The sequence below is a fragment of the Trichoderma gamsii genome, assembly GCF_001481775.2.
Source record: "Trichoderma gamsii strain T6085 chromosome Unknown Scaffold_32.2, whole genome shotgun sequence".
Taxonomy (NCBI): domain Eukaryota; kingdom Fungi; phylum Ascomycota; class Sordariomycetes; order Hypocreales; family Hypocreaceae; genus Trichoderma; species Trichoderma gamsii.
In genome coordinates, this window is record NW_020171369.1 from 322,608 (window position 1) to 346,847 (window position 24,240).

The 24,240-nt window shown below is 45.8% G+C and overlaps 11 protein-coding genes across 11 annotated transcripts; 5 read left to right on the forward strand and 6 right to left on the reverse strand.

Annotated features, from left to right (window-relative positions):
* Positions 1-107: 107 nt before the first annotated feature.
* Positions 108-1,007, forward strand: TGAM01_v208109 (hypothetical protein; the record flags this gene model as incomplete). The annotated part of the gene is made up of 1 exon (XM_018809266.1): positions 108-1,007. The coding sequence occupies one exon, from the start codon at positions 108-110 to the stop codon at positions 1,005-1,007; it is 900 nt and encodes a 299-aa protein (XP_018657534.1).
* A 617-nt stretch (positions 1,008-1,624) lies between these two features.
* Positions 1,625-2,987, reverse strand: TGAM01_v208110 (pantothenate transporter liz1; the record flags this gene model as incomplete). The annotated part of the gene is made up of 6 exons (XM_018809267.1): positions 1,625-1,644; positions 1,694-1,867; positions 1,924-2,006; positions 2,069-2,355; positions 2,429-2,862; positions 2,936-2,987. The coding sequence occupies 6 exons, from the start codon at positions 2,985-2,987 to the stop codon at positions 1,625-1,627; spliced, it is 1,050 nt and encodes a 349-aa protein (XP_018657535.1).
* A 1,402-nt stretch (positions 2,988-4,389) lies between these two features.
* TGAM01_v208111 (hypothetical protein) lies at positions 4,390-5,343 on the forward strand (the record flags this gene model as incomplete). Its single annotated transcript, XM_018809268.1, has 1 exon — positions 4,390-5,343. One exon carries the CDS (start codon positions 4,390-4,392, stop codon positions 5,341-5,343), a length of 954 nt encoding a protein of 317 aa, XP_018657536.1.
* Positions 5,344-5,468: 125 nt separating this feature from the next.
* TGAM01_v208112 (hypothetical protein) lies at positions 5,469-7,604 on the reverse strand (the record flags this gene model as incomplete). Its single annotated transcript, XM_024550253.1, has 6 exons — positions 5,469-5,611; positions 5,665-6,497; positions 6,572-6,988; positions 7,040-7,285; positions 7,364-7,470; positions 7,542-7,604. The coding sequence occupies 6 exons, from the start codon at positions 7,602-7,604 to the stop codon at positions 5,469-5,471; spliced, it is 1,809 nt and encodes a 602-aa protein (XP_024405023.1).
* Positions 7,605-7,931: 327 nt separating this feature from the next.
* TGAM01_v208113 (hypothetical protein) lies at positions 7,932-9,965 on the forward strand (the record flags this gene model as incomplete). The annotated part of the gene is made up of 2 exons (XM_018809270.1): positions 7,932-8,302; positions 8,405-9,965. 2 exons carry the CDS (start codon positions 7,932-7,934, stop codon positions 9,963-9,965), a joined length of 1,932 nt encoding a protein of 643 aa, XP_018657538.1.
* A 481-nt stretch (positions 9,966-10,446) lies between these two features.
* On the reverse strand, positions 10,447-10,791 carry TGAM01_v208114 (hypothetical protein; the record flags this gene model as incomplete). Its single annotated transcript, XM_024550254.1, has 1 exon — positions 10,447-10,791. The coding sequence occupies one exon, from the start codon at positions 10,789-10,791 to the stop codon at positions 10,447-10,449; it is 345 nt and encodes a 114-aa protein (XP_024405024.1).
* A 1,640-nt stretch (positions 10,792-12,431) lies between these two features.
* Positions 12,432-13,793, reverse strand: TGAM01_v208115 (carbohydrate binding module; the record flags this gene model as incomplete). The annotated part of the gene is made up of 1 exon (XM_018809272.1): positions 12,432-13,793. The coding sequence occupies one exon, from the start codon at positions 13,791-13,793 to the stop codon at positions 12,432-12,434; it is 1,362 nt and encodes a 453-aa protein (XP_018657540.1).
* Positions 13,794-14,929: 1,136 nt separating this feature from the next.
* Positions 14,930-15,923, reverse strand: TGAM01_v208116 (hypothetical protein; the record flags this gene model as incomplete). The annotated part of the gene is made up of 2 exons (XM_018809273.1): positions 14,930-15,096; positions 15,197-15,923. The coding sequence occupies 2 exons, from the start codon at positions 15,921-15,923 to the stop codon at positions 14,930-14,932; spliced, it is 894 nt and encodes a 297-aa protein (XP_018657541.1).
* A 1,011-nt stretch (positions 15,924-16,934) lies between these two features.
* TGAM01_v208117 (hypothetical protein) lies at positions 16,935-18,287 on the reverse strand (the record flags this gene model as incomplete). The annotated part of the gene is made up of 1 exon (XM_018809274.2): positions 16,935-18,287. One exon carries the CDS (start codon positions 18,285-18,287, stop codon positions 16,935-16,937), a length of 1,353 nt encoding a protein of 450 aa, XP_018657542.2.
* Positions 18,288-19,056: 769 nt separating this feature from the next.
* On the forward strand, positions 19,057-20,769 carry TGAM01_v208118 (hypothetical protein; the record flags this gene model as incomplete). Its single annotated transcript, XM_018809275.1, has 1 exon — positions 19,057-20,769. One exon carries the CDS (start codon positions 19,057-19,059, stop codon positions 20,767-20,769), a length of 1,713 nt encoding a protein of 570 aa, XP_018657543.1.
* Positions 20,770-21,933: 1,164 nt separating this feature from the next.
* Positions 21,934-22,841, forward strand: TGAM01_v208119 (hypothetical protein; the record flags this gene model as incomplete). The annotated part of the gene is made up of 2 exons (XM_024550255.1): positions 21,934-22,049; positions 22,118-22,841. 2 exons carry the CDS (start codon positions 21,934-21,936, stop codon positions 22,839-22,841), a joined length of 840 nt encoding a protein of 279 aa, XP_024405025.1.
* Between the last annotated feature and the right edge of the window lie 1,399 nt (positions 22,842-24,240).

Sequence of the window (24,240 nt, forward strand, 5' to 3'; positions counted from 1 at the left end):
TTTGGGCAAATATATATCGTGTTTGCATACTGAAAAATATTCACCCATACCTCTGCCTTAAACAACTTCAATATCGTGATACCAAGTGCCATGAAAAAGCCAACAGCATGGACTCAGTAGCGCCACTTCCGCCTCCTCCCAACATTATTCAAGGCAGCCTCGCCTCCGGTGAAGGAATCCTGTGTCTTGGTCTCCCCAGAAGCGGTACTTTATCCATTGTCACTGCACTTCGGCACCTGGGCTATACGCATGTCCATCACGGTGCGGAACAGGTTTTCAACTCGACAAACTGGGCAGCCTCTATACGTGCCTCGCGGGCTTGCTTTCCTGTGTGGCATGGGGCTGATAAATATGAAACTCCACCTTTTACTAAAGCCGACTGGGACGCATTTTTGGGACATTACCAAGTTGTCAGCGATTTCGCTGGCTTCTATGGAGAACATATAGCAAGAGTATACCCAAGGGCCAAGGTCATTCTTGTTCAGCGCCCATTTGACTCTTGGTATCCGTCTTTCGACGCGGCGATTCTGCAGGCGCTTTTTCAACCAATTCGTGCCTTTCTTTTCCAGCGAATCATTGCACCTATTACAGGAATAACTGCTTTCGCGGCGCACCCCTACATGGTGTTTGGAAGCTTCAAAGCGCGCAATGTACGGGAAGCAAGAAACAACGCTCGAGCGGTATACGAAGAACACTACGCGACTGTGAGAAAGATTGTCCCGCCGGAAAATTTACTCGAATTTAACATTGAAGATGGCTGGGCTCCTCTGTGCACGTTTCTTGGAAAAGAGGTTCCTGACATTCCATTTCCATACGTAAATGATCGAAACGTTATTTTGGATATGGTCAACACGCTGTGTTTCAGTCTTACTATTAAATCTCTATGGATTGTCATAAAGCGTTTATCACCAGTCTTAGGTGTGATGGTTGGATACTGGCTCGCACGTCAAGACATGACAGCGCTTGGAATGATTCGCCGGATTAAGGACAACTTACCCTATCTTTAGAAGCAATCATGAACATAGAGCTTCTTTCTTTTACCTAATTATTATGAGTTCTCTTTAAACATTCAATGATGATGCGATAGAGATTATGGATTTAAACACATGATCCTAGACGTCTGCGCAATGGCCAGGTAACTCTCATAGACCAAAGAGGAGAGAATTTCCACGAGATGTTTGAATCTACCAAGAATTCTCTTTATTTTGATGTCTGTTTGATGAACATCTTCTCTTAGAAGAAAGACAAGGTGTTATAGCTTTCTATATCCTAATATGGTGATTTCAGACATCTTTGTCTTCAGCGAAATTGATTCAGAAGCCGAAACATAGAGTTACTTTATATCATCCCTGAATTCTTTTCAAGTCATACACAATCTAAGCTCATTGTCGTCTATCTTGACAAAGTTAATCATTTAGTCCGTCAACATGGCAATAAGCATTTCCCCTTGAAAACAAACAAATCTTCTAGCCCCCGTCGGCTGAAAAGAGGAGGGATACCATAGGAGAAGCATAAGCAGGAGTATAGTCAATGAGAGGGTAGTGGGGAAAAGCTTGAAAAGGCCTCTTGTTCCGGAAGAGTATTCTGCTTACTACTTGACCCTTTGCACATATTCACCATAATATTAAGTGGTATAGAAGAAGTCTATTATCATGGTTAGCTGAATAGTATGTAAAGGGCATGTGATGCGTACCTGGATGCAGATCCCCAACGTCTTCTAAGCTTTGTTGCCTGGAGTCAGAGCTCTCCGCCGAAGCCTGTACTTCTTTCTTCTTGCTGTTTAGTTGCCCAAGGTGCCAGCGAAGAACTAAAGAAATTAAGACCACTGCTACTGACATTCCCAGCGAAGCAGCGTTGCCTTTTTTGTCTGGAGAGCTTGTCAGACATTCTGCGCTAGATTGATTGTCAAGATTTGCTGCTTACAGTACGGTGGGTCGTTGTAGAGCTGATTGCCTGCAATTGAAAAGGCTTGTGCGCACATATTAAACAGTGCCAAAGCAGCACCTCTATGATCGCCAAGTTAGATGATCTGCTTTTTTAACGTAGCAGGCGATCGGTTAATTCTTACCGCCTAGTGTACCCGACGAAGTTCATAGCTGCCCAAGATATAACCAAAACAACTTTTGGAAACATGCAAAACGCTATGATGCAAGTCGCAGCAAACCTGGCATCGCGATTTTCGAGCCCTATGAGCATTGCGTAGCCCACAATGCCCCCAATCGTGGATAAGGCAACGGTCAATCCGCGAGCATTTGTTTTGTCTGCAATTCTAGAGAAAAGTAGTATGCCTAAGCAGGCACATCCATAGACAATGACAGTAAATAGTTGAGCCCCGACTGAGCTGTATCCGAAACCCTATCGATTATTAGCTTTATGAGATATCATTTCTGGCTTTAATAGGTCGGTAGGAGCCTCGGTGGGAGCTTACACGGATGAGTGCCGGTAAAAAGCTAGAGAGCGAAGATATCGTGAAAAGCGATGTGCAGTATAAGATTGTGAATAGCCAGAAGTGAATGCTCAAGAGCAGTTCCAATATTTTCTTTGGCTGTATACGGGCTTCAGATGAGTTGTGTGACCGCTTGCTTCTTTTTATCAGCTCATCTTTCTCTGCTTCGGAGAACCCGTAGCGGACTTCTGAGGGTGAAGTTGGAAGAAAGGCCAAAACAACAAAGGAAAATCCAATGGGCAAGATACCCTCAATCAGAAAGATCCACTTCCAAGCTCTCCAACCATTTACTCCGTCCAGATTCTTGCTAATCCCGTATGAGAGCAGCCCGTTGAAGGCACCGGCGAGAGTTGACGTCGAGAAGAAAATGGCAGCTCGAGTCGCGAGCTCGTGGTACTCATACCAAAAAGAAAGGTCTGTAAAAGAATATAAGTTTTAACACTTCTCCTCTAGCTTCGTAAATATTGCCACTCGGTGAGAGACACGTACAAAATGCGCCGCCTTGAACGAAGGCTTCGGCGGCACCAATCAGAAATCGCATGGCTATTAATTGACCACTGGACTTAACCAGTATCGTGAGCACTGTAAGAAGGCCCCACTGCACATAATGAATGGAACAGTTAGCCAAAGATGTTTCTGGGGTTTTGGAAGGGTGTCACATTACCGTTAACATGGCACCACAAAATTGCACCGGCGCGCGGATTTTCTTAATCAGCAATGTTCCTGGCAGTTGAAATAAGACGTAAGAAACTAAGAACATGGAGGAAGCATTAGAATAATCTTTTGCCGAGAGATGCAGTTCGTCCTCTAGGCCAGCAATTTGAGCATTCGCCAAATCAGAGCGATCCTAGTCACGTATAATAAATAAGCCTTTGAATCACACAGTAGTATTGTTGAAAGTTCTCATTTACCATGGAACCAAAGAAATAGACACTTGAAATAAGTGGAAGAACAAACAAGTCAAGCTTGAATTTGAGCTTCTTTCGTTCCTTCTCGTCCATTGTTGAGTCAAGTGGGGACTCGATATGCGAGATCAGTGTCTCATCTTTAGCCTCTGTACGCGAATCCTCTGGTGTGTTACTAGACATAGTCACTGCTGCTTGATTGGTTCAAATGATGATAGATATTGAAGTGAATGAGAAGTTGTTGATTGAATCGTGATGAAAGTGATTTTTCTTGAAATTCATCGTCTTTGCTAGCTACTATTTGTATCATTTACCAGAGACTCGACAACTTCACAGAAGTATACCGTATAGAGATCTATAACCAGGGATAGCATTGAGATCAGCGACGGCAACGTGAAGCGAAATTCGGTATAACAAGCGAAAGCAACCCGATTGGTTTTGCTTGCGCTGCTGGAAGTGGCTTGGTGTCTTCCCCGCCAACCTTATTGCATACCTTCTTTTCAGCCGAGGACATTAGGGGGTTTCGGATCATACTTGACAGCATACGCGGCCCTTGCTCAGCCTCTACTATGCCATATGCATCCCAAGACGAGCATTCGTCCTATAAGCCTTGAGCAATAATAATATTGTTTGTTTTGAGAAGCTATATTCAATCACTAATATGCGCTTTGATGCGTCTCAGAGTATATGCTGGCTGCGTGCTGTCTTTGCTCTGGACGTTGCGTGACTTTTCCTCAGAAGTAATCTCGAATCCAACTTGTTAGGATCTTCATCTTCCATAGAGTACACACTAATCTATAAGCCATTCGCACGGGTCTTCTTCACTCGAACTAAGAATAGTACAATCACATGCAACACGAGTCTGTAGCGAGTTTCGCATGCAATGTTATCACAGCTCGAGAAGTAGGGAAGCGAGTTTCGCTACTCACATATAAATTATGACTGTTGCCTCAAGAGATGTTTCCCCTGATTATCATTACCAAAGCTGGTAAAGCAGGTCGTCATTGGGCTATTTCACACGCAGCAACCATCCTCATCATGGAGAAACTTCTCAGCACTGCCCAAATACCTACAGAGTTTTTAAAACCCACATACATGATAGGAAAAATTCCTCGAAAGGCTCTTATATCGGAACCACGAGTGTCTTACAGCCTTTATATTCCGCCAGAACAATACAAAGATATCTCACGCGGTCAAGCAAACGGCGCGTCACAACCCGCACTGCCCAAGCTCCCCTTACTGGTTTTTATCCATGGCACTCTACGTGATGATTCTTATGTCGAAAGAGGCCTTATCCCTTTTGCAGAATCCACGCCTTGTGCCATTATGGCGCCGCTTTTCCCTGCCGGACTCGATAGTTCTACCGACTTAGACTCATATAAATTACTTCGATCTCCGACGCTGCGATCCGATCTTGCCCTTTTGGATATGCTAAACGAGGTAGCTCATCGCTGGCCTGGAATAGACACAACAAGAGTTTTCTTGATGGGCTATTCAGGTGGTGGACAATTTGTACATCGGTTCCTCTACCTCTACCCCGAAAGGCTATCAGCTGTGAGTATTGGGGCCCCAGGAACCGTGACTATGCTGGACCACTCAGCTTCCTGGCCGGCGGGCATAGCAAATACGGAAGAGCTTTTCGGGATACGCGTCGACAAGGACTTGATCAAACAGGTTAAGATTCAACTCGTTGTAGGCGATGCTGATGTTGAAGTTCATGGAGGAGCTGAGTTTTGGTCGTGGCTACAAAAGTTCAAGGCTGCAGCAGGCACTGAGTTATTGAGCAGCGCGCAGCCAGAGACGGAGTTGAGCATTATCCCAAGTAAGGAAATTGTTCAAAACAGGCTGGGAACTTTGAAGAAATTGCAGGCATTGTGGAGGGAACATGGCATAGATGCGCAGCTTGACATTGCGGAAGGGGTGAAGCATGAGAGCCTCAAATGTCAACCGTATTCTCTAAACTTCTTGCAGTCACTGATTAGGGAACGATAATTATACTAGAGCATGAATCGACGCCTTTGTGTATCTCGATTTTATAGTGGCGCTGCAGGTGTTTTTCCATTTATTAATAGGTATTTCTCGGTTTGTTATCTTTCCCAATTAGTGGCTAAGTAGTGCTACATCCATTGCTCGTCAAAGTAATTATTTGAAGGTGAGGCTAGAAACGCAAAAAGGTCGTCATATGTATTAGGAAGCCAGTCATTCCAATCGGATGATAGAGCGTCGTGTCGGGGAAGCCTAGGCTGGCCTTCTGGGTCGTCTAAATCTGATGTTAACTACAACATAGTTGCGAAGCAAGTTGTGTAAACTAACCAGTAATCGCAGGAGTGGGAGCTGTGCGCTCACGAATTTTCCTTGCAATTCTTAGGCTATCGTCAACTACGGTAGCACTTGGATCTCCGCTATCGTTAGTAAAGTATTCTGACGAAACTTTGTCCTCTGCGTGTCGAGATAGCAGTCGGATCATCCTCGCAGTTCGAAAGGGCTCGTCTAATTCTTCCTTTGACCAGGCCAAAAAGGTCTCGTACACTTCTTTTATCTTATTGCGCGCCAGGGTTCGCTCATGAGGCTGAATGTCACGGCCAACGGCGAGAAATTTGGCCAAATACATCCCAGCGATGCATAAAACACGAAAAAAGTGTTTTGGGTAATGCGCTGTCTCAGCCTCGCGCTTTTGGAGCTCATGTGATACTACCTCATCTGTTGGAGGCTGTGGAAAGCATGAACGTAAAGATGTATAAATGGTTGTAAGCTGTATGGCTGCATGAAAGCCTCTGTACCAAGTTGCCCACTCTTGCGTATTTGTTGTTTTCCCTAGCTCTTTCGGACTTGATGTCAACGAAGGGATGGAACACAGGCGCAGCCTTGCAGCCAAAAAGTCGATATGGTATCGCTGGGAGACACGGGTTTTAATATCGGCTCCTAGCAGATCTAAATCACGTTCGAGAAGGCCCAACAGAGACAGCTGCACCTGGCTCGAAGAGTGGACGCCGTAAAGAGTCGTGAAGACTCTCATAGAATGTTGCTGTAGCTCACATCGCGCCCAAAACTCGTCAGAAAAATGCGACTGTAAATGTGATTTGACGATTGGTAGACGCCCGGCGACGAGGCTCATTGGTGGCGGAAAGCCATGATCAGTTGCTAGCCTAAGCAGTTGACACGTCAATAGGTAGCCCCAAATTCATGCCATATGTGAAGGGAAATTATTGGGCAGTCATACTCGGTACTGATAACGAAACAGGCCAACCAAGATTTCAGGTAAGCCATTGAGTGAGCGGGTCTACTGTCTTCGGCATGAGCAGGTTCGTGGATGCCCATTTGCTGCACAGCTGAGACAGCAAGGCTGCAGTAATTCCAGCTTGGGTCATCGGTTTGACTTGCGACGGGCATTGGCCAGGTGCATAGCAGTAACAATGCTTGGACTGTGTACGGGCAGCGGATTGTTCTAACTACATGCTCGGATAACAATATGTGGAAAGCGGATCGCAGTTGCGAAAATTGTTGATTGTAAAGAGGATGGTTCCGCGCCGATACCAACAAAAGTGCCCAGAGAAGAATTTCGCTTGTTTGATGTATAGATTCTGCGGAACTTTCAATGTCTATAAACGGAACGTGATCAAAATAATGTTGATGAAAGCTGTAATGCGTTAGCGGAATTGTCTTTCTTGCTCTGAACACGTAAACTTGCTGCTCCAAAAGCTCATTGACAGTATGAGAGTCAAGTTTCACACCGCCAAGCTCATATGTCAAAGGGATAGCGGGCATGCGATTGTCGGTAGGCAATGGAGTATGAGGTATTGTATTTTTGACGCTATCTGTTTCCAGGCCTTGGATTGCAATCGTTGAGCCAGCACCTACGGCTGCAGAAGAATTCTTGTATGAATGAACGAGCCTTTCAAGCTCCTCTTTTTCTTCAATCGCCTTTTCTAAGGCACTAAGGCGGTAAAAAGGACGGAGTGGTTAATAATGTGGAATGTCCATATATCAAGGGAATGTGACCACCATTGCTTACCCTCTAACGATTTGTCTCTTGAATCTTGGATCGAAAACACATGCTTTAGCTTGCTTCTCACATCTAGAACAAGGAGCTGGGAATCGTTGTTGTGCATCACATCGTAGCTTAATCAAAGCAATTAGTCAAGAATAATTGTGGCTCCCCGATATTACAGTCGCCACTTGGGGAAGCTTACCTTAACCTGCCGGCACGTTGTGCATGCCATAGAAGTACGCGAAGCTCGCTTGGTGTCTGGCATCGTCGGACTTGTAGATGGATGTTCCGATTCTATCTACGATAAGGTGTAATGAAGAAGTCAGCTGGATCGCCTATATTCGCTGTAGCTAGAAGAAGGCGGCATGTGCTGCCGATTTTCGCTTGTCGGGCCGAGTGTCAAATCCGGTAAGCCCGAGCGGAATTCGCTTCAATGCCATGTCCAACAGAGCAAGGCTACTAGATGTTATTCAGTGAGATGAAATTTTATATAATTCATGTTAAAGAGCCAAGTAGGTATTGAGAGATGTTGGTATTTTTACAGTTATTTTCTCTCCCGCGTCATATGGTGATATCAAAAAAAATTTGAAACATGGTATCCAGCGCCACCGTGAGTGCTGGGCTGGAGCCCCTGTGCCGCATTATTACCCCCATTGGCATGCTAGGGTACGGCTTTGACGAAGCTGAAATTCAAGATGCTCTGGAATCTTCAGTTCAGAGCGGCATACCTACCGCAATTATCTTGGATTCTGGTTCTACTGACTCTGGGCCAGCCAAGTTAGCTCTTGGAACTATGACTTGTCCCCGTGCATCTTACGAAAGAGATTTGCGAAAGCTCATCACCATTATTAAGAAATATCGCTTTCCTGTTCTCATTGGATCAGGAGGAGGGGATGGGAGTGATGCCCACGTCAAAGAACTGGTGAATATCGTCGAAGAAATATTAGCGTCGCCCGATAACAAGTCAGAATTCCTTCACCTACATCTTTAATTGTCTAAACTGCGCGTACTGACTGTTATGGCTTGTCCTAGTTCTACTCAACTAAAAGTTATAGCAATATATAGTGACATTGGTAGCGACCTTGTCTTGGAGCGTCTTGAGGGTGGAGCTATCTCCGGCTGTGGTCCCTGTGTGCCTCTTTTAACGGTTGAAGATGTCAAGGCCTCGAAGACTATTGTTGGCCAAATGGGCCCAGAGCCATATGTACGAGCCATGTCTGCTCATCCGGATTTCGACATCATTATCGGTGGCCGATCTTACGATCCAGCCCCGTATGTTGCTTTCACCGCCTATCATGCATTCAACCAACGCTACAGTCAAGTCCTTGCTCTGGATAGCCACATATTGGGAGGTTTCACTCATATGGGCAAGATAATGGAATGCGGCGGCCTATGTGCTACACCTAAAAGTCCTTCATGCCAGGCGACCATCTACCGAGATGGCACCTTTGATGTGAAACCCCTTATGCCCGGCGCTATTTGTACTCCCACCACCGTCGCGGCACACACTCTATATGAAAAGTCTCGCCCTGATCGACTTTATGGGCCTGGCGGATACATTGACTTGTCCGCTTCCACGTATTCGACGCTATCTGACAATCGCTCAGTGAGAGTCAGTGGAACTACCTTTCACTCGTCCAAGAAAAGCGGCGAATGTTATACAGTGAAATTGGAAAGTGCCAAGATTATTGGATATCGAACGATGTTCATTGGATCCTTCATAGATCCTATCCTCATTTCGCAGCTCGATGCGCTTTTCCATAGAGTGAAGGGCTATGTGACTCAGCAACATTCCCACATCTCAGAAAAATGGGAGCTGGGATTCCATACGTACGGATACGACGAAACGAACAAAACCGCTCATGTGGGCAATGTCTTTCTTGTTGCAGAAGCACTCGCTGAAACACAAGCAACAGCTACCAGTATTGCTTCTACTGCGAGGGTGGCATGCATTCATGGGCCGTACAAAGGTCAGAAAGCAACAAGCGGCAACTTTGGCTTTGGATTGGGAGGCAAAGGAGAAATTGAGACAGGCCAATGCGCGGAATTCTCGATTTATCATTTAATGCAGCTGAAAGAAGGGGAAGAAGACGCTGTTGAAGTTGACCAGCTGAATAAAGCCGCAAAGAAAAGTCTGTTCTCTTTTGAGGCTTTTCTTATTGGGAAAGGAGATCGTCTCCAGCGCTGCTCTTCACGGCTACATAATGACCTTGCTTCAAGCCTTGAAACTTTATTTCCGCAGCTTACCATAAGCCCTGCCTCTCCAACCACAGCCGAGGCCCCATTCACCCTTCCCCAGACAATCGGCGAAGCAGCAAAAGTAATAAGATCCAAAAATGCGGGCCCTTACGAAATTACGTTTGACATCATCTTCAACAATAAAGAGACTTACGACCATGTGAGAAACACCGGTATTCTGACAACCGAATTAATTGCAAAGATATACAATATCTCTGTGGACGACATAGTGTATTGTGGGTTTTTCGACCAAGCTCTGGCATTCAAGGCCACAATTCCACGCATGCGCAGCGGAAAGCTCGTTGCATCGGGCGGCTTCATGGAAGATGACGTTCATGGATCACAGAAGTATTTGCCTCTTATGAGCTTGAAACTAGATACTATCTGATAAGTACTGGAAACCGATGCAGCATAAGGTATTAAGAGCATAAAGTGCAATATATGGTGGTTGTTTCCGTGAAAAATGTTCACCCAATCTTCTAGACTAACATTATATAGAAATAGACTAGTAGAGGCTTACAAGAGCCATGTTAAGCATTAGGTAGTTCACAAAAGGTTAAGAGGCAGGGTTACATACTCCAATTCTCCTTTTTTTTTGGTGTTACAATTGTCTCATTATTTGCCATTCTTGTTCAAGTTTTGTAGAACTACTCTTTGCCTCGGTTTATCATTCAAGTCTCCTTCAGTTGTGTTTCCCAAAGACGCGCCGTCGCCTTTATAGTTGTACCATTCCAACTTAAATATATGACCTAGCCCCTTGTAACAAGATGACCCCTAATGAATCGCTTGTTGTATTACAATAATCGCCACAATAGCGATCATCGGCCAACCCTTACGACCGCATGGCTCAACGGTATCAGATTGCTACATTAAGCACAAACGTGGCACTGGATGTAAGGCACTCCGTTGCCGCTGGTATAGGCGCATCCTCCGGAGCCGTCGAATGAACCACTAACTGGACGGCTACAGGCAGCATCTGCATAAGCTTGGCAACAAACATTACTTCCACTCCAGTTGTCTGCAACATTCAAATACCATGCATTTGGCAAATTCCACGATGAGCAAGGCGTCCAAATGTTCCAATCGTCAAGGTTGATCGAGCCGACATATCCGTTGCCACAGCCGTTTGCATAAGCATTAACTTGGAAGCCACCTGTAGCAGCAACTGAGGTTGCAAATGAGATTGCGATAGCAATAACAGAGGATGACCACATGTTGTGAATAAGCCAGACGATATATCTATAAGTAAAGTTCAAAGTTAGCATGCTGTATTGAGACATCAAGGGTTGATTACTCACTGTCACGAAATAAATCTCGAAGCTGATGACCTTGAAGTGAGGATATGGGAATCAGATAGGTTGATAGCTTGATAGTAAGAAAGCAAATACATGATAGGGAAACCCCAACCATATATAGCAAATGTATAGCTGTATGAAAATCACCTATGTTATAAACGAGGTTATCGCGATAGTATACTATTGCTTTTCTATTTTCTATTACTATTCAGATATATACCTTCTTAATGGAGAAATGGTTTCGACGAAACAAGCATTAAAATCTGATATCAGAATTTAGAACGATAAGGCTGACATCTAATTGCCTGATAATATAATCAGCTGGCCTGATTCGAAAAATATGGCTTAATTTTCCATTTTATGCTCGAAGCATAGTATATCATAGTATTAACCCTAAGAAAATATCTTCTCAAGCGAATTTTGTCTTTCGGCACCGATATGCATCTCCGTATACTATCATAATGAGTATTGTTGACAAACGTCAGGATGAACCTCTGTACTTTTACATAAACACGGTTTTACAATTACAATGCGTCTTGGTGTAACGTTGGTCTTTTTGCATTAGGGGTCAATGCGTTCGGTGAAAGAACTTACCTAGCCTCCAACCACACTTCTTACGCATGGTTTCTTTCCTGCGAAAGTAAATGACTTCGAATATAAAAGGAAACTTCGCCAACACGGCCCAAAAAAATGCATCTAAGCTTATGTCTTGAGAGTCCACAGAAAGGACGTATTCCATTTGCCACGGGAGACGGCTTTTCGATATCCGCCTCTCTGCTGCTTTACTGTCCGGTAGCCATCTTCTCGAAAACGCAACGCTTGACCCGAGGGCCGGTCCAAACTTCGGAATTACTTACTTGTATTATAAGCTTGACAACTCAATATCAGGGCCCGAAAATAATACGGGGTCCAGCTGTGCCGCCTGCATAAGCTTGATACCGGAATGTTTAACATCCACTAAAAGGGCTAGGCTCGTCAACATATACCTATTTCGACTAATTATGGAGCGGCAGCTGCTGGGTATCTGCAGTAATAGTACTTATCTAGCAAAGCAGCATACGGCCTCGTCAGTGAGAGATGTCTCGATAGCCTCACGCTGTGTTAGGAGATACCTTGCCTAGTCATGCGATCTGAGAATGGGTGCGAACACCTGCCACCCAAAAACACAGCTTCCGAGTTTGGCATTTTTATCAGACACTCTGCTAGTATATGAACCCTGCGTTATGCTAGGCCAGGGATACGTGGCGGACAGAAACAGGCGCGCTAATAGCTTTGGTGCAAGCTCAATCCAGACGCTAATTTTCTGCATGAGTTTAACTGTATCGCGAATAACAAACAGTTATCTCCGGATTGCCGGTCAAATATTCGGGGAGAGGAGTATGCTCGCCTATCCACAGACACGACGTGAATGCCATCTTTTTGCCCACAATGTCTGCCAATAACTCGTGGAAGCGAGAGTAATAAGCAGAGAATCGGGAATAGGTCCCGTTTGGGGACAATACAGCAAATTGAGCAAAGGTTTGCTATCAGGTAAGACTGAAATTTCATTTGATCATACTCTAAAGCTTATTAAATTCCCACCAATTAACGTTAAAAAGAAAACCAGTGCCACTGCCAGTATAAGCAAAGAATAAGTCCCGAACTCCTGTCGCATTGCTTACGGAGCAAGTGACCGTAGTCCATGTTTGCCAGCCACCGGTACTGCGAACGGCACATGTACCGATTAGGGCTCCATGCAAGCTGTCCAAATGCAGCTCAATGTTGCCACCGGTGGTTGCAGAAGCGACACGAGCGGAGAAAGACTTGGCACCATTGGCAAAGTTGACGCCTTCGACTTTAATGTAGTCCCCATTGTTAATGTTGCAGACGTCCAGACCTCCCTCGCTGCAAACTTCAGTGGAAACACCAGATGACCCAGCGATCAACTCCGCCTCTTGACGTTGATAGGGATTCAGCGTGTCTATTCTCGGAGCGCCGGTAGTTGTCATGTTCATCTGGGGGATAGAGCCGTCCGCATTATACACAAATCGCTCAACAGCCACGGACCTGTCATAGCCACCACCTCCGGGTAAGGCACCGTTATGATAAAAGAAATACGAATTTCCCTTATAGTCAATAACACCTGGGTGGTTTGTGAAGCTTGAACCCTGAGTCGGCATTACAACGCCTCTGTATGTCCACGGGCCTAGGGGACCTGGACTTGTTGAATAGCGGATGTCCTCGGAGCAGCAGTCCGCAGCAAAAACATTATAGTAAAGGCCGTTTCGCTTGTAGACCCAGGGACCCTCCTCAAACGAGGTTGTGCGATTCTCACTCCCTGAACGAGCTCCAAAGCCAGCGACAGTAAGCTGGATCATTGCGGGACTGCCGCTATATGAAATCATATCTTGATTCAGCTTTACATACCATAGATCTGGGTTGGCCCAGTAAAGGTAAGCCTGACCATCATCGTCGATAAGGACTGTAGGGTCAATTTCGTTGTTTTCTACCAGGGGATGACCAAGCGCGTCGACATAAGGACCAGTAATTGTGTCGCTTACGCCAACACCGATAGCCATAGCTCCTGTAGCGCCGTGGACCATTGGGGCATAGTAGTAGAACTTATTATTTCGGCTGACAACTTGGCCGGCCCAGGCATTAGCACTAGCCCAACTAAAGGTTTTGAGGCTCATAACTGTGCCGTGGTCCAGCCAGTTCGCCATATCAGCAGTCGAAAACAGTCGCCAGTCTGTCATGTTGAAGAACGTCGAGCTTGGCAGGTCATGATCGGTGAAGCAGTAGAGGCGATTGTTATATACAATTGGTGCTGGGTCTGCAGTGTATATAGTCTGTACTATGGGATTATCGGCTCTAGCTGTGCCAGTGTCGTCCAGAGACACCAGTAAGAAGAGCACAGACAAAGACGCTTTGAGGGTCCACATGTTGGCTCAAACGCAATGATTTCAAGCCAGGATGCTATGATTTTTGGACCTATATTTGAAATAAGAGAATTTCAGAACCCATCCATAATGAGTTATAGATATTCCGATTACCAACAGGCGCCATGAGGTCTCCTTATATAGATGGCATTGCTTTAGCTAAGGACTTTTAATTGAAGTAGACGCTGCTCGGCATGCTCCTCCCAACGCCAGATCTTTGCCGATGATCTGCGGGGAGATTAAGATCAATTTTACCTCAGAAAACAGGAAGATAGAGCAAGCTTTCAGGCTAATTGATTTAGGCTGTTCAGGACGCCTCCTCAGTATCATGCATCATATTAACAGCGTACTGTTACTGGAGCGGCAAACGTTAGCAGCCGTCATATAGGGAACGCTAAAAAACAATAACACTAGAGATCCTAGTTCAGGTATATTACTACAAAGAATTAATGTGGGCCATTATATTTCCCGGTTGTAGTACATGTACGACTCTGAAGAGGAATCTTCTGCCCTTAAATCTGATCTCTGCGCACCACGTTGTATTTTACATTGTGCATTGACACCGAGTAAAAGTATCTCATCCCAGGTAGTAAATATAATATTTTGAGAGAAACTTGGTCTATAGGACGATATAGAGCAATATGTATTGTGCCGAAAGCGCATGTGAAAGAGAAAGTTGTACTAATAATATAATTATAGGGTATTAACAAGGTATTACTAGATAATTGCAGCGTACATATGTTGGGCGGTGTAATAAAGGTATGCGTATGGGTTACTGATGCTGTTGCTAGCATAGCTATTGAGTGCCAGATGACATCCGTAAGCTTAGAAACACAACTACATCGATTATACAATAAGAATACATTATTCCACTCTATTCCACTCCATTGGAAAGGATTAGGCGGACATGCTGATCTGATACTGATCCGACACGGCCTCTCCAAACAACATGATTATCTTGCACAATAGGACACATGGGGTGCTGAAATTGCCTTGCATTCATGAAAGATTGAAAGATTTGGTTACTAGGTATATTATTGGCTGCAGGAGTAGACTTTTGTATCTATTATAGCAAGGTACAATCATCTCCTGACCTATCTGGCTTCACCTGGCAGTAAGACACCATTTGAGTTTCAAGCTCACATTGGCACGCCGTTCAATATCACTTTCAATAGCATTGATTCTTCAATCTCCTTGGCATGAGCCTTCAGTTCATCCACGTCCCAGTTAACCCAAACGAACCTTCCCTTCAAGAATTCGGCTTCAGGGGACGCAAGCCAAACGTGGAAGCAGCCTGGAAGTGCAGCTAGTAAGGGAGTTAGCTATTGCAATTCAAGAAAAGGATATACGCAAACTATTGGCATGAAGATAGGAAACAGTTGGATGTTGAAAGGTAGTTAGCTTACCGTCGTCTTGGCCTGGAAAGCCGGAAATTTCGTTAAGATCAGTTGTAACAACGCCAGGTTGAACGTTAAAAACGCTAAGATTTGGATGCTCAGCCTGTAGGAAGTCGAACATCTTGATGATTGCAAGTTTGAAGGATGCATATGGCCAATATCCAGCAAGCGGATTGATATGTGCAATGCCTGAGGAGATATTCAAAACTTTGGCTTTGGGCGCCAACAAGGGTACCATTGTCTGGATCGCGTTGAACGAACCAACTATGTTGCCCTCAATACTCTCGCGCATTTCCTTCTCGCCGTAATTCGCGAGAGGGGCTCGTGGCTTGAGGATTCCAGCGTTATTGACAAAGACGTCAATCTTGCCGCCGCCAGCCTTGTGGATAGCGCTGGCGAAGGCAGCCTCCAACGCATCACGCTGGCTAACATCGGCACTTTCAAAAACCACGGTGGTAGTTCCTTTGGGGTTGGCCCTAGAGATTTCTTCAGCAGCTGACTGTAGTATCTCAATTCGGCGCCCGAAAATGGCGATGACTCTAGCACCGGCTTCTGAGAAGGCAATAGCAGTAGCCTTGCCAATACCGCTACCACCCCCCGTAATGAAGACAGTCTTTCCAGCAGCACTGAGCTCAGCTCGGGAGGGCAGGATTGCAGGGTAAGGCTTGGTATGCCAAGTCTTGGTGAATGATTTAAACATCTCGTTGCCTTGATAAGGTCCGTCGTAGCCAGCCATCGTTGCGTTGGTAAATTGGTAGTAAGTCGACAAGATTTATCTACCGTTTGCTGATTGGAATAATTAAGCTGATAGGAATTAATAGAAATGACTAAAGTTCATGAGAGGACTCAGTTGTTTATATCGTTTTGTATTGTCTTTAAAAAGAGAAACTGCTGAATTAAAGGCTGTTAAGTTGCTCTCTCCTTCTCTATATATATCTACTGAAATACTATGTTCAGCGGACATTCTCTGCTCCTAGGCCGTTTTAATAAGCAAAAAGGCTATTCCAATCCTATTTCACGTATAGTTCCTGCCAATAGTACTATTGAGTGGTTCCGCGGAAGACTGTAAAGCTGCCGAAGGCTTTAAAATGAAGATACATTCAAATAGCGGCTTACAAAGCATAGGGGATAATCTCGCGTATTGGTAACACTGTTCAAGATAGATGACGTTAGGAGAGCTTCCGCGGCTTTTTGCTTATTTAGCCATAGTTCTCTGCATATATTTGACGACGCCATTAAATGACTTTGCAAATTTTGAAGAAGTTATTTAAATTACTATCATAGTGTGAATTCTTTCACCTCTATTGATCTAGCCCATTCTTATCCCCCAAGTACTGTCACTGTGGCCATTACTATCCGAACTGTTTTGTGTGGCTAGAAATGACGATGTATAGTCAACGTCGTTTGCCATTATGGCTGCTTCAAGGCATCGTCGTTGAGTATGCTGATGCAGTTCAGCACAAGTAGCCTGAAAAGACTTTAGCATTTCACTCCCTGTCTCCTGAACCATCTTATCAACTGTTTGCAAACCAGCTTCAATGAGTCGGATGTCTGATACCAAGTTATTGTGTTGCGGCTTATGCATGCCATTGGCTGTTAAAATCACCATAGCTGTCATATAAGTGCACCCTGTTGCCCTAAAATGCCGTTGCGAGTCAGCTTCGCTGAAAGCGTTCAATATAATTTGCACGAGCATGAACACCTGGGGATTGTGACTGTCTATATCAAAGATGCAGCCTGGAATATCTTACCAGAAGTTCCAACTGTCCGTCATACCCAATACTCCAAGTAGGACCATCAGATCACGCGCCTCATCTACCACTGCCTCCCACTGTTGTGGCAGGCGGGGTACTATACCTTGCCTACCATACCTGCGTAAACTGGCCACCCACTCGGCATCCCACGCATGGGCTTGGTTTACGATAGTTGTACAGGCTAGAGTAGTGGAGTGCAATGCTCCGATAAAGTGTAGCATACCCGAAGGCACTCTCATTATTGCCGCAGAGGCGCTGAACTCGGGCGGGATAGAAGCTTTCCACTGCTGAAGGGCGCAAGCTACGCTCCGCAGCGCATGGGACCGCTCGTTTGGACTATGTTTTTGAGAGCGCGTGGAATACAAATAGTCATATATACCGCCTTCAATTACGGCTAGCTGGATGCGAGTTACAAAGTAATTCATCTGAACGGTTCCGTCAGCGGTGGTGATGAAACCCGAATGTATGCCGGAGTCGCTAGCATTACTCCAGTCTCCAACCTGATGTTCAATAGCTGTTGGCGAGGGTAATTCAAGGTCGATGTCGTCATCAATTTGAATCGATGGCTGTTTCGAGCGCATGCTAAGGTCTTTGTCGAGAATATACGCCAGCCAGAACACACAAGCGCGCTGTTTCGCTTGAACAGTATCCAAGTGCGCCGAGTAGCTGCGGTCATGTAAGCCGATCGCATGCGCTAGACGCATTACTGTGGCAATCAAGATCAGCGAAGGCTGGAGATCTTGCGAGGCCTGGAGTAGCATCACCATGCCGACCAAGACCTGGACATTGAGCAACTGGATATCGCCCAACATGACTTTCGAGAGTACAGATTCTGCTCTATTAATACACTCAGTCGAAGAGGGAACATTATGACTGTCCACAGGAGTGTACCGTTGAGCGAGAGCTAAAACGACGTTTATGGCAGCCCATGCCACCGGGTCTCGTTGCAGGGGTCCAACATTGTAACAATCGTGAACCAACTGCAAAAGAGCATTGGCATCAAATAGGGGTAAAACTGCGTTGAAATCCTTGAGGTAGATTTGTATGACAGGTAAAACGTGATCCTGAGGGGGAAGAACCATGGATTTGGTAGAATTGTTGCCGTTTGCGTTTGCTATTATCGCTGACAGCTTGGATGTGGTAGTCTCAGTCTCCCGCTCGAATTGAGGTTGAGCTTGAACATCGGCCCCCTCTTCAGCAACTTCTGAATGGTTAGTGAGATGCTGCATCATAGCGTCCAGTTGTCCTATATGAACTTGTATATTGCTGGCACCCCCGATATTTGCACAATTCCGTCGTTTCTTCGGCCTAGCCTTGCGGCTGGGTGCTGTAAAAGTACAATCCATATTGTACGTGATGCAATGTGAGCAGCAAGGCTTCCGCCTGTCGCACTTGATCTTGCGCCGGTAACAGAAGTCACAGGACTGTCGCTGCATTAGCTTATCGCTTCTTTTGTAACAAGGAGGAAATGGCAGCTTGTACCTTTCTAATAGTCGTTGAATCCTCCATTGTCGTCGAAAGAATATTAGATGTGGATATACCTCAATGAGAATGAATATGCCGCTTTCACTCGTTGTGAAACAGATTGTGTCCGCTTCAGAACTACAGCTTGTCGACCAGATCGAGGTCGTTAAAGAGCCTCCGCGGAAGCACATCGCTGACAAATGACTTCTGGTTGACTTTAAAGTTGAGTGGGGTGTATTAACTCCTCTAGCGTTTTGAAGCATCCGCGGAGCCGGTAGAGCATATCAAACCTGGAAATTATTGGGGAGCTAATGCTCTAGCGCTCCGCGGATGCGCTTGGCGCACTCGCTGGTCGCTGACAGAGTTGAAGGGATCGACTTAGAGTGTGTCAGGGCAATTAGACTCTCGCTTCAGCCAGCCTTGCGCTTTCAATGGGTTCCGTATGCTCCTCCGATAATGCAAAGGCTGCGTACATGCTTATTTATCGGATGATAAATAGACTCTTGTGTTAGTCACAACTGCCGGGTTAGAGAACTTTTCTTTTCAGTATATGTTGTTCCCTTCCTGCTGTAAACAGCATGACCGACTGGAATGTCATGCCTTCAGTGTTCTCTTTCAACAGTTTATCAGTCTTCACTAGCTGCCAGCACTATGACCTACGAGCCTACTGTTCTGTTCCCAGAGCCAGAGGTTCAGTCTGCTGAAACAAAACACGAGCATTGGGAGAGGAAACTTAACGCAAACGACATTGACACCGCCGAAGTCTCACCCAACAAGAATAGCGTCGATCCTAAGCTAGAGGCCAATGGCCGACAGATCCATGGTCTTCGCTGGCTGATTGTCTGTGTTGCTCTTTACATCAGCTGTATCCTCTATGGCCTTGATACCACTATCGCCGCAGACGTACAAGGATCCATTATTGAACATTTTGGTCATGTTGAACAACTGACATGGGTTGGGGCAGGATTTCCTCTGGGCTCCGTGTGCGTTATTCTTCCACTCGGAAACCTGTATAGCGCTTTCAACATCAAATGGATCTTCTTCACGACTGTAGTGCTTTTTGAGGTTGGTTCAGCTCTTTGTGGTGCCGCTCCAACGATGAGTGCTTTGATTGTTGGTCGTGTTATCGCCGGCGCCGGAGGTAGTGGCATTTATCTTGGCTCGCTGAATTATTTCTTAGCCATGACAGCGTCTGAGGAACGTGGCTTGTACATGGCACTCATTGGAAGCTGCTGGGGTGTTGGTGCTATCCTAGGTCCTGTTATTGGCGGAGCATTTGCAACATCGTCAGCCACCTGGCGTTGGGCATTCTACATCAATCTTGTTATCTTTGCCATTTCGGCTCCCGCATATATCTTCTGTCTGCCTTCGATCCGCCCTTCCCAAGATGTCAGCATACGGGCACGGATCGCCCGTCTGGACTTTGTCGGTTTTATTCTTGGCGCTGGCGTTTGGGTTGCTTTTCTGTTAGCACTCTCGATGGCAGGTGGCCAATGGGGCTGGAGCGATGGAAAAAGTATTGCGACTTTGGTGGTTTTTGGAATCACTTTGCTTGCATACTGTCTCCAGCAGTACTTTGCCCTCTTCACATCCAAAGCTCACCGTGCATTTCCTGTTCATCTATTACGCGAACGCACACAAGTCCTACTTTATATCGCGACCGCAGCCGGCATCACAACACTGTACGTTGCAATGTACTTTATTCCGATTTACTTCCAGTTTACGAACGGAGACAGTGCCCTCAAGGCAGCTGTTCGTTTGCTTCCCTTTGTTATCGTTGCTATTTCGGTAAATCTTGCCTCTGGATATTTCCTCAGTGCCATCAAGATATACATGTTGATCTACGTCATTGGTGGCATTTTCTTGACGGTTGGCGGTGCACTCCTTACTGTTTACCTGGAGCCACGCACGTCGGCCGGAGCTATATACGGCTTGTGTGTAGTCACAGCCATCGGCAGTGGCCTGGCTATGTTGTCTGGCTATTCCATTGCCACGCTGACCACGAAGCCAGAGAATGCTGGGGCAGCACTCAGCCTACAGAACGTGTCGCAACTAGGAGGCCAGGTCATTGCTCTTGCTGTTGCGGGGCAGATTTACCACTCAACTGCTGTCAGAAGTCTACGATCCGTCCTGTCCGGCCAGGACTTTTCAGAACAAGACATAGAGAGCGCTGTTGCAGGCGCGCAGAGCAAAATACTGGAAAAGGTACATGGCGTTTTGCAACAGGAGGTTATCTTGGCTCTCGTCCACGCAATGCAGCAAGTGTTTGTACTAATTCCGGTGGCAGGAGGGATTATGATGCTTGCAGCACTGTGTATGAAGCGAGAAAAACTTCTTGGGGTCACTACTGTTGCCGCCGCATAGAATGGCGGCAAACGTATACGTGTATAATGATCCACGTCTTTAGTATGCTAGCCTAAGCGTCTCTGTCTAGGGTGCAAGGGCCGTGAGTCTCATTTGTACAACTATAGAGGGTTGAGTAACTGCTGAATGAAGCTATTCAATGTATATACAAGAAATCTGGTTAATCGGTGTTGAATACATACAAAGTTGTATGCGTCTCTGGCCTAATGCTTGGCATAAAGAGGGGAGGTAGCAAACTTATATAACAGTAATCCATTTAGGATAGTCCACTGCCCGCTGCCTATTGCGTAGCCCTTCTCCTACTAGCCCATTAGCCTGTAATTTTCTTGCGGGCTGTAACAGTTTTGCATGGAATAATGATCTCCATCTGATCCCCTTTGCTCCTTTTCCTAGCCGGAAGATGTGCTACGGAGTCCATTAAACCTACTAATACGTTATCCGCATACAAAAGCTCTAGTGTTCATACAATTATAGGATCTCAAAAGTTTATATACTACAGCCAGGAGGCCATAGTAAAAGTTTTTTTGCTAATTATAACTAAACAGCTTTTCATTACTATAGCTATAACTGTATGCTTTCAAATTCGATAAAAGAGAAACACGCTTGTCTATTTACACGTCCACACAAATGTATCGCCTAGCCATGAATTCGTGCAGGTAGATCCGACGCCTGGATACCACTTCTCAATGCTGGCAGCCGTCGTGCCTTGACTAGTAGCAATAGTGGCGCATGAATCACCGGACTTGGCGAGGTAGAACTTCTTGCAATTATTCCCTATTCCCTTCTTGAAGGGCCTTGGCGTGGTGGTGCCGTTGCCCGCGGTTGACATCATATAGGTAGGTGATGTGACTGGCTCAGCTAGAAAGATTGGCAAATTCTACGTCGACTGCCTTCTCTTTTGACTTGCTTCATCTGGTTTTAGATAAGGTATAAGCTAGGAGGGATACCGGATAGACTGTCCCTTAAGTTTTAGTATAGTGTATTTTTCAATAGCTAACCCTTTTATTACTAAGGCTACTATTTTACTTTCCACCGCTATTTCTCCGCTCTTTCCGTTGCATCCGCCGCCAGGCCTCTTTTTAAAATTCCTATCCGTTCGGATTGCTCATCAGCAAGTTTTAATACAGCTAGCGCATGCGTTAACACCCCATAGGGATATTGAACATGGTAAACTCCCCTTTGTCGAGGAGCGACGGCCGCCCCCGACGGGCGTGCTCTTTCTGTACGAGACGTAAAATTCGATGCTCTAAAGAGACACCTAAATGTTCGGCGTGCGAAGTGTACGTGTGTTCCCTTACTTACCCCACGTCCGCGGCCTACAGAGGTTCAAAGGCTCATTCTCCATCAGGCGGAACCGAACCTGTCGCTACAATGATCAGTTGCTTGAATCGACTCAGTCGCCACACTCACAGGCCAGTGGTAGTAGTGGTGTCGTGGTTCTGCCGGCCGAAGTTTATGACGTTTGGCCGCCGACTTTTTTGCCGAGAGCAAGTCTCCAGGCTGCTGCTATCCGATTTATGGACCATGGCCTCTACCTTCGTAGCCAGGCTCAGACTAGCATTCCAACCGTTACCGAATTGGATCCAATTCCTGGCTATCTACGGCCATTGCTAAGCAACATATCAGCTCTGCGTCAGACGGCAATCTCTTACTATCGACTTGCGAGTCGATGGCTGCCCATCATTTCGAGGAGAAAGATATTCAACCAGCTGTTGAACCCTTTGCTACCCCTTCGTGCTGATGCAGTGTTCCTGCTTCTATGCATGAAACTAATCATAACACAGCCTCACTTGGAACCCTTTTCTTGGCCCAGTGAGTATTATGCGGCCGTACGATACCGTATGGAACTCGAACTTGCCGGGCTGGCATCGCTGGAGATTCTCCAGGGCTGTATCCTGCTTGGAGCTTATGAACAGGGAAATGCCATCTATCCAGCCGCGCACACTTCCATCGGAATCTGTCTCAAGCATGCGTCAGCGTTGGGAATGGGCTGGACCTACTCAACGCCGTCGAATATCGATGCTGAAGAGCGGAACAGGGGCTGGTGGGCTATATTTCTGCTTGAGCGGTGAGTAACACTACTGAACATATCCCTGTATTACAGTTATAGTAAACCAAATACCTATTGCGGGTTAAACAGCACCTTAGGCCTCGGTAACCCCCATCAACTATTCATGACGCCAGAGCCGGATCTAGATGCACAGCTGCCATGGCCGGACCAGAACTGGGAAGATCACGCAGTTCCTAACAACTCATCATCTACACTTTCATCGCCGCCGACTGTAGTAGGTCGCTTCGCAAGCATCTTGCAAGCCAGTTTCGTGTTAAGCCGCGTCTTTGGCCACTTATCAGATTCATTCGTCGGGCCCCAAACCCGTCTAGATGATGTAGAACAATTCGAAAGGACGCTGTATGCCTTGCTGCGTTATGCAAGTGCGGCTCCTGGAGCAGATGCTAGGTCCGTATGCTATCAGAAGGCTGTGTGCTGCGCGTGAGTTGAGGTTTACTTTAACCGGATGTGCAAATAGTCTGTTAATAATTCTTTAGTGCTATTATAGCCTTACACACTCCACATCTTCAACGCGAATCCGGATGTCCACTCTACCAGCAAGCATGCAGTGCTTTAGACGATGCCGTCCATAGCGCATCTGATGCAGCGGAGTTATACCTTTCGAAAGTCGCTACTGATTCTGAAGCGGGAGATACTTCTCCATTTATAGTACCTTGGTTCTATATGGCCGGAACAAGAGCAATTTACTCTAGCGCATATAATGACCTCCAAGTAATACAAAATGCTCTGGCAAAGCTTAACTCTAGATGGAAGGCCGCAGGTCTGTAGAAGGTATTCTTCCAAATCAATCAAGGAACCAACTGACAAAGCACTCTGTAGGCATATACATGGAGCTTCTTGCGGCAAGCAAAGCAATGGAGCCAATATAGTTAGGAACCATATCTATGCAGACAGCTTTATATAGGCCTGACAAAAGAACACGTTTCAATAACTTTGACATACGGGACTCAGGCTTGTTCTTACATAGAAAACATGATTCTCTAATATCTCAATCTTTAATTACTATACAAGTATCGAAGTTATGCCTATCTCACTAACCCTACTCGAACATATTATCCCAAAACGCGCCCAATTGCCAGATTTTCCCCAACCGGCTCCAACGAGGCAGTTCTTGGATCGCACTGTGATCCTTTAAGTCACTCTACGTACTCTATTGGTTACATTTTTTGAGATCTATCGCTTTTCCCCCTCCTAGAACACATCGAGACCAGACTTTCTAAAGATCAGCTATTCCGACACACACGTAGTAGTTTTACCTTAGACTATGAAGCACTGATTGTATTTGCTAGAAGGAGCCGCCCACATTGCTGTGGTAGCCGAAAAGGTTTATGTATGCTAAACTGCTTATATTCATGGATAGCCTTATCTAACCTAACCCAAACTGACTAACGAACTTGGCA